Source organism: Rhopalosiphum maidis, chromosome 2 (assembly GCF_003676215.2).
Source record: "Rhopalosiphum maidis isolate BTI-1 chromosome 2, ASM367621v3, whole genome shotgun sequence".
Taxonomy (NCBI): Eukaryota; Metazoa; Arthropoda; class Insecta; order Hemiptera; family Aphididae; genus Rhopalosiphum; species Rhopalosiphum maidis.
The window spans coordinates 67,532,501-67,541,410 of NC_040878.1; the positions used below are offsets into that span (position 1 = coordinate 67,532,501).

At 30.2% G+C, this 8,910-nt stretch overlaps 1 protein-coding gene across 1 annotated transcript; it reads left to right on the forward strand.

Annotated features, from left to right (window-relative positions):
* The first annotated feature begins 3,155 nt into the window (after positions 1–3,155).
* LOC113552797 (post-GPI attachment to proteins factor 2-like) lies at positions 3,156–7,583 on the forward strand. Its single transcript, XM_026955734.1, has 5 exons — positions 3,156–3,477; positions 3,557–3,823; positions 5,222–5,480; positions 5,557–5,769; positions 5,839–7,583. The coding sequence occupies exons 2-5, from the start codon at positions 3,629–3,631 to the stop codon at positions 5,970–5,972; spliced, it is 801 nt and encodes a 266-aa protein (XP_026811535.1). The 5' UTR covers positions 3,156–3,477; positions 3,557–3,628; the 3' UTR covers positions 5,973–7,583.
* The last annotated feature ends 1,327 nt before the right edge of the window (positions 7,584–8,910 follow it).

Below are 8,910 nucleotides of genomic sequence, written 5' to 3' on the forward strand. Positions count from 1 at the left end.
CATCAGATCCTCATTGAAATGGAAAATTAATTTAATTGGTACATTGGGGGTAAAAAGTAAAAAATGTCCTATAGTTTTCAAAAGCGCCAAGATAAACCTTAAAAAAGTAACGAAAAAACGGAAATTTTTACGCATAACTTGCAGTTTTTGACAAAATCAATTTTTTTATTTTGCTCTAACTCAAAAACTTGTAAATACTTGAAATTTTCACCAAATGTTTATATCAGCGTTATATATTTACGATTACATTTAAAAAATATTTTGACCTTTTTTAAGTTATTTTTAGATAATTGAAATTTTCGATTTTTCTAAGTATTTTTTTTTTGAAATGACTATAAAAAAAATTGGCTAACCAAAAAATCTTTAAAATGTAATACAAGGTTTATTATAAATTATACTTATCGTAATAAAAAACAATCAAAAATCGTTAGTCACAATGTTACGAAATATGTCAAAATCACGAAAATTTGCAAGGAATTTTGAAAATGAAAAATGACATTCATAAAATTTTTGCTATTCATACCTAAGGTTAAAAAACCTAATACAATTAGATTCTCTATAACTTTTTCTTCAAATAACTGTAAAAAAAAAAAATTCAAGCGTCAATATAGAACAAATTTTATGAGCGTATGAAATTTAATTTTTACGGAATGGCGTAAAATAACGATATATTACAATTTAAATATACAGGTAATAATATAATATATCCTATTAATAATTATCCTTAATCATTTCCGTTCAGAATCATTTTTCGTATACAATGATGATTCCTGTCATTGCATTTAAATTTAACACATCTATTATAGTGACCTACTCTCCATCTTTACTATACAGCAGAGCGATACCCATCACTTGCTCACCCTTTTTTTGTAATATTTCTGTTTTGAGTAGAAGAGTTACCAAGTTAGTAAATACGTCATTTTTTTTAAAAAGAATAATTAATATAAGCTTATTATATTAAATCTTTGGTATGATGTTATACAATAGGTATCTACTGACTACTTTGTAAGATAAAAACTAGGAACAGTGGACCACATTATAGAAAACCGAGAATAATGATGACATCGGTTTTTGTATAAAATTATTAGTATCCGGTGAATTAATCGCGAACGATTCACCGCGATCCAAAATTAAAGTTCAACAGTTCAAAGGGTTGCAACTTGCAGTACTAGCTAATTGGGGCCATTGTGTAAGGTATTAAGGTGTATCAAACGAAACCATGACGGTTAGTGTTATAAATTAACAATGAAGTACTTAAATAGAATTTAAAAGCGCCGAATGAAGTGACATGGATTTTTTTATCACTCGTCGCCTGTAAGCTGAAACAGACATCTGCTAATATACAGACATTTTAGAGATATGCTCCGAGAATTCAGTAGATTTAGTAGATCAAAAAGTACAAAGTAAGACAAGACGTGTGTAATTTGGTATTAGACAAGTACCTATAGCCTGTAGGGTTAATGGTGTTTAGTAATAATTGGTGATTGCTAAAATACTACTTGAATGATATACCACGGTATAAAAATGAAGTAGGTACCAAACATAGTATGTTTTAAATAATTATTAGTTATTACCATATGGATTTTGGTTTCAGATAAATAAATAAATTAATTAAAAGACGTAAAATATTTGTTTTTTTAAAAGAGCACTTGTCTTGCACCACGTGCACGTTACTTAAAAGATACATTTAAATAGGATATTTTCACATTTCATATATTTTATATAATACCTATATAAAATTATATTATAGATATTTGTACGTATTATTTTTTATTTTATTTCAGTAGGTATCTGATATAATTATGGTATCATTGTATCAACAATGCCGGTATACTAAGATATGATCGTATTTTATGGTATATTATAGTATATCTATCGACATTTCGATACGTACTGGTATTATATCGTTATATGACCATACATTTATACCATACGGCGTCGCATACTGGTTGCGACTTAAATCCTGAAATTATACCAGTATCGACCGTATAGACGAGTAGATTGTTAAAATTTTAATCATTATTTTACTATTAATTATTCGTTCATTGGTTTGCGTTTTTTAGTTTTCATTTAGGTTCATCAAACGTTTAACGGTGTCAACAATTTATTAACGTCATTTGAAAGAAAAACTGTAGGTATTAAGTATACAATAACGTCAAAGCGATGATATTTAGCCATGTATGTAATATCTGTAGCTTGTGGAATGTAAATTTAAAAGGCAGCAATTCAATTAGACCAATCAGAGCAAAGCGTTTCCGAGTATACCCACATCTGCATAATACGACTTGGGGTTCTAAAAATATAATTAAAGTTTTTTATTTTGTCGGTTTCTGATATCAACGTGAAACGAATCTTGGCTACAACCTTGCGGTCGAAAAATAACGTACAGGTACAGCCTACAGGCCTTTCTAGAATTGAAAAAAAAATTAACGGTAGAAACCGAACGCGGAAGAGGTCGTTCGACCTCGTCCTATTCTATTTATAGAATGTTAGTGTTGTCCATATCGCCGTGAAACCGAAACAAACTCGTCGAATTCCGGGGCACGCAGTCGTATCGTAAAAAAAAAAAACGTTTATAGATCGCGTTTGTTACCATAACAAACGAAACAACAAAACCACCAGCTACTATATTAGACATTAGTATAATATAGTGTACGGGTGTGCGCAGCGCTCGAGGTCGGCGGCGACGACGTTGTCAATTTATGTTTTTGTATAATAATAACAATAACAATATAACAACAACGTTTAAAATACGTCAATACTCCGCGCGCGCAACTATTTCCCTGCGGTTTCGCTCACAAAATCCAAAACAAAACCAAGCGCACGCGATCGTTATACGATGGTACAACCACAGTACCTGCCTACCCCGGTCCCCTGTACCCACGTATCGTGGACACACGCTCCACGCACAACGGGAAACGCGACAATTATTAATGTGCGCGGCGAAGGATAAAAATAATACGCGGCCACCGACCTGTGTGCTAAAAACGTGTACGACGGCGAAACGCTCGCTCGCCGGTGGCGTGCGCGCGCGCGCTCTAACTTTTTGCACCGTTCCCGTCTCCCGCGCGCGCGCGGCACGCTCGCCAACGATTCGCGCCGTCACCGTCTCTCTCGCTCTCGGGCTCACGTCGCCGCGCGCGCGCGCATACGTCGCCGACCGCCTTGATAAAATAATATTACACATAAATCGATGGTACGCGATAAAACGCGCAAAAGTCTTCCGTTTTCGACACGATCGCCGCCGTAAAGTAGCCGTGATCGCTCGTCAGCAGTAATCGTCGTTACGCGGTGAGCAGCTCTGTGTCGTTGTTGTCGTCAAACGGGGACGTCGCGACAACAACATTTTATAATATAGCAAAAGACGATCGTGCCAGTCCCGGTGACAGACATGGCGACGACCACGTCGCGACTTGTCGGCAGGTGACACCGGCCGGCCTGCGCACCGTTTAAAATTACCCGGTGGACATTGAAAAAGTAACGCGTTTTTGTTTGTCTAACGTCGTCATAATTATTATCGTTCGTTACTGTATTATACGTGTGTTTCTGTCGACAGGTGTTGTGCTCGACCTCGGTCGTCCCGGCCGCACAGTCCTGCGTATAGGTGTTGTACACGCGCGCCCGCGACATGACAGCCAAGGCTGTCGTCAAGTCCGCCAACGAACCGGTGGACGACCCGCTTGAGCACATGCTGTTGTTCTTCAACCTGAGCATACGCAAACTGGCGTTCGTCGGCGTGTCTTTGCCGCTCATCACTCTGCTGACATGCTTGGCCACCGCGTACGTCTTCCAGTACGATGACGTACACGAAACGCACTGTCGAGTGAGTGCATATTATTATAGATGTTGCAGTAGGTCAGAATGATTAGAGGATAGTGATCAACCCCGAATGAAGATCAATTGCCTTGATACACGCTGTTTGCAGATACTGTTTTTAGTTGGCAGATTCTTTCAATCCTTTTTATCTCAATTTTAATTACTAATATTTAATGGTCGTAGTTTTATAATTTTTTACCTACCCATATCATTTAAATAATACATAAATAATTGTTTAATATTATATTGAACTCATATATTATGAACAATTTATTAGATATTATTTAAACAATTATTATAGTCGCTACAATCACGACAGTAAAACAATATTTTTCAAACTTTGAAACTGATGAACCATATTGTTACTTCACACAAATAGGTCAAGAACATCTATTAGTTATAGGTATAATACGTTATTAGTGTAAAATAATTAATAACTGATTATGTTAATATATTAATTATTGAGTTTAATTCAAACAAGTAGGTTAGTAGCCAGTAGGTATTAATTGTACTACATTATTCACAAATCATTTTATATAAATAATTAACAAATTATCAAGTATGAATTTATTACCTATGTACCTATTTATCATCACTCAACTTTTGGTGATATGAACATTTTTGATAAATTTTACATTTTTAACTTCTGTGTTAAAATACTTAAAAAAAAATGTTGAAAAGGGTTTCCGAACCGTGATGGTGGTTCTTATTTTGCTTTCTGGCGGCAGCAATTTTGGATTTCAACTTATCGTATCATATTTTATAACTGTATCAAATAACAATTATAATATTATAATTGATATATGTATTCATGAATTTCATTAAATCCGGATAGTAATTTATTAGTAATTTAGAAAAATATTTTATAAATAATACAAATAAACAAAATTAATCTAGATTTAGGCACGCGATAAATTTGACTAACTAGTTTTTTTACATAGTCAAATTGTATTAATTTTAATATTAATCCTTAAGTATTGATAAATTCAATTAATTTATCTATAGAAATTCGTCAATTTTAAATTATAAATATAATATTTTTTAACTTAAATCCTCTATTAATGATAAACATTTTGTCCAACGCTGTACTTGCAGGTCTGACAAGATTTCAATAAGCAATTTTGTTGATTTTGTATTGTGGTGATACATTATTAATTGTTTTAAACATGTTTTGAATTTTAATAATATTACATACTATTGCAAATAATATAATTTTTATAAATTAATGTATTATATATTCGTATGCACATATCTTTTAAAATAGAAAAACTTGCCCTTCACAACACAATCATGTTCCACCGTTTCGCGGATGTTCCTTAGTCGCGTGCTGCGTTTTTGGGCTTTCTATATTGTTACAGTGATGTGATTTATAAATATATATTAATATTTATTTTTATCCTGTCAGGTCTACAATGTAATACCATCGATTAGTGCCATCACCGGTGTGACACCCCAGACGTATATGTGGCGGATAGCTGTCGCTTTTCACGTTGGACCACGCATGGTCATCGCCCAAGTGTACTATAACTATTTTATCAGCCAGATGTCCAAAGTTGCCGACAAGTCCACCAGTTACATACTTATCAATCTTTGCTACTGGCTCAATCTCATCGAAATAGCCGCTATCTGTGGTGTAACTTACATATCCAACAGAGAAAATTATCGTGTGTTTCCTAGTTTATCATATTATTATCTACTGCATTTTAACAACTATCTATAATTACGTTTTATCGTTTTTAGCCGTGCACGAGAAAATTTTCATTTTGTTCATGCTCAGCTCATTGTTGTACATGATTGTCATGATTAAGACGTTCAATATGGTGCACACAACTATGACGGAACATCAGCGTTTATCGTATACAATTAAGAAAATACTATTCGCTATTTGCATAACATCGACATTCACATTGATAATTTACTTTATCAAACATCGGTTCTACTGCCATGATTTGGGTAATGTTCAACATAATATTAAAATACTCATTAGTGTTTGTTCATTTAAATTTGTCGTCTTGGTTTCAGCATTCACATGGTTTGCACTCAGCGAGTATGTCCTTGCAGTATCAAACATGGCTTTCCACTTTACCATTACACTGGACTTCCCACACGAACAGTTGATAGTTGCTAAAAATTTTCCAACACTCAAAATAGACTGATGTGTTCTCAATATTGAATCGAAGACTTATGACTCAAACATCTTACTTCCATACACCTTCTAATTAATCTACATTTTATGTATATATAAAGTACATATAAATATAAATAAATAAATATATATATACCTTTGACAGCTCTTAGGCAAATGCTCATGTAATACATATGTGTTTAGTCTGGAAACTATATTGTTTTATATTCTTGTCGACTTTAAGTTTGAATAGTTTTTGATTGCATTTTTAACTTCCTGTGTTATTGCAATTTGTCTTTATCTAATATTAAGTTCAGATATATAATTATTTTATATACACATATAATTATATATTTTGCAAGTATAATATAGTTTCCAACACAAACACGCACTATAACTAATGTTTCAAATTGTTGTGATTTCACTGCCAAGGATAATAATAAGTTATTAAGTTTGTTTACGATATAATCTATACATTTTATAGCAAACAAATTTAGGTCACATATCTACCGTTATCCTTTGGCAAGCGTTTTTATTGCAATCAACTGAACATTTAGTTATTCTACATGTAATAATATAATAATATATATATATATAATAATATGTGACTTATAATTTATTATATCTGAGTGCAACAAAAAATATTTTTCTTGACCAATATATAAATAGGCAGCGTATTTTTCAGGACTTTCAAATAAAAAACAAATCATTATTATAATTTCAAACAATTAGTAAATGGAATTCAAAGAAAGTTTCTTATGCCTTAAAGGCTTAAAATTAAGAAGGCATATTATTTTAAAGTCAATTATGGCTGCTTAAATGTTTTTTAATCACTATTTCTATCATCGCCAAAGTGCGTGATTAATTGATATATTATTTGTAAAGGAAAAGACTTCTTTTATACTGCACCTGAATTAGACTTCTTTAAAGCTTGAATATATTTTTTTGTTTATATTAAGTCAAATTTATTTAAAACTCTATTTTGTTAATAATTATTTTTATTATTATTTGCTGAATCCTAAGAGCGTCATTTTACTGTACGTATGTATTTCCAGTGTTGCTACTAAAAATAGGGTTAATTTTTAGCTCTATGACACATGTAGAACTAAGTAGTACACCTTTAAGTCTGTGGTAATTATGATGTTAAAAGAAATATTGTTATTAGAAGTAATTATTTGTTTTTCGAGGTGCTCAGTTGCTTCATTTGTTCGGAATTTTATAACATATTATAATATGATAATTACGATTCTTCCAGTGATTTATAAATTAAGCTTCCTATATCATTATTTATTCATTATTGCTTCCAGAATTGAACTTACCAAATTTTATGATTTTCAACAATGCATTTACATTACAAAACAGTGTTATTATTATTACAAGTATATTACCTAGTCAGATAATTCACACAGTTTCTAGTCAATTGGTTACTTCTCGTAACCAGCTATAATAATAATAGTTTTTAAGAAGAAACTTATGTATCCACCCATTGTACCCCTATGGCCTATACTAGCTAGTTTTGTAAATCACTTTGTTTTCTAGTCTTAATTAATTTAAATGTACAATTTTATTGATGTTTTTATTTTAAAAAGTATTTGTTTTTGTTTTGTTGTTTTAAATTTTAATAAATACATTAACATATAACTATTAGGGTAATTATTATGTCATAAACATGGACATTTTGTTATAAATTATTGCACTACTTTTTAGTGAAAATGGATAAATGTTATAACTTATACTTTATTTTAATATGATTTGTGTGAATTATGAAATTAATTGTATCTACAAGTTATAATTTCAATAAAACGCGATAAAAAAAAAAAAAAAACATTTTCATTTTTATTTTCTTAGCTAATGTTAATATTAATTTGTAACTGTGAAAAAAGTAAATAATAACATGTCTTCCATGTGTGATACTAATGAATATATTAACTGAATATTAAGTTAAAGAAATATTTTGAATTTTAACATTTTTTTAGTTTAGAAAATATTATTATAATGAATAGGTAAAAAATTATTAGTATATACTTAGTTAGAATATACTAAAAATAAAAATAAATAATAATAATTTATACTGTATAATATTAATAAATACTATATTAAAATAAAATTCTAAATTTGTGTTTATAAACTAAAATTCAAAACAAAGCCTAAAAAGTTAGTTCTTTAAAATATAGCAATGATGCTGATACTTTGTGTTTAAAATAAATTATTTATAGGTTTTTATAATTTATAACAATATCACTTGAATGATAAATTAAGATTTACAATTTAAAACCAAAAAAATACTGTAACATATTTACATAAGTGTATTTATGTTATACAGAAAACTCAAATTGATGCTGTATATTTTGCATTAAACTATACTGATGTATCCCATTGTACAATTATTAAAACGTATTACATCTGTTATTTCATTAAGCCAACTTTCCAGTAACTTCTGTCCCTCCATAAAAATTATATTAATTGAGACTGTTATTCAAATAATGTTTTATGTTATTCTACTACAAAATATTTCGAAGGTTAATCTTTAAAACAAGATCATGATGAATTATGATGATAATATGAAGTATGCAGTACACGCTTACAACAATTGTTTGATAAATCAGTTTATATTTTGTGTATACGATTTATATAAAAGATTTATAGTTCTCTAATTTATAAAACACTATCGTTTATTTAAAATTATGTTATGTGATACTATATGTGTTTCTATGTAAAACATATTATTTCCAAACTTTCAGCAGTAATGATTTTCCATTGCAAACGATCAAGACAAGTAAAATAAAATTTCTAACTTTGGTGGGAAATTACAATCATATGTAATTGATAGGCTTATCATAAAATTTATTTTATGTTGAATCATATTATTATTTTTGTATGTATAATTGTATAAATGTTAGTTTTGTTGTGAACCACATCAATACATCATATTTTAATATGAATAATTTTAAAGGCTTAACGAAATAGGT

Excerpts from the sequence above, each read along its gene's own strand:
- LOC113552797 (XM_026955734.1), top strand. The coding sequence starts at position 3,629 with ATGACAGCCAAGGCTGTCGTCAAGTCCGCCAACGAACCGGTGGACGAC. Across the intron at positions 3,824-5,221 it reads TACACGAAACGCACTGTCGA|GTCTACAATGTAATACCATC; the intron begins GTGAGTGCATAT and ends TTATCCTGTCAG. Across the intron at positions 5,481-5,556 it reads ATCCAACAGAGAAAATTATC|CCGTGCACGAGAAAATTTTC; the intron begins GTGTGTTTCCTA and ends TATCGTTTTTAG.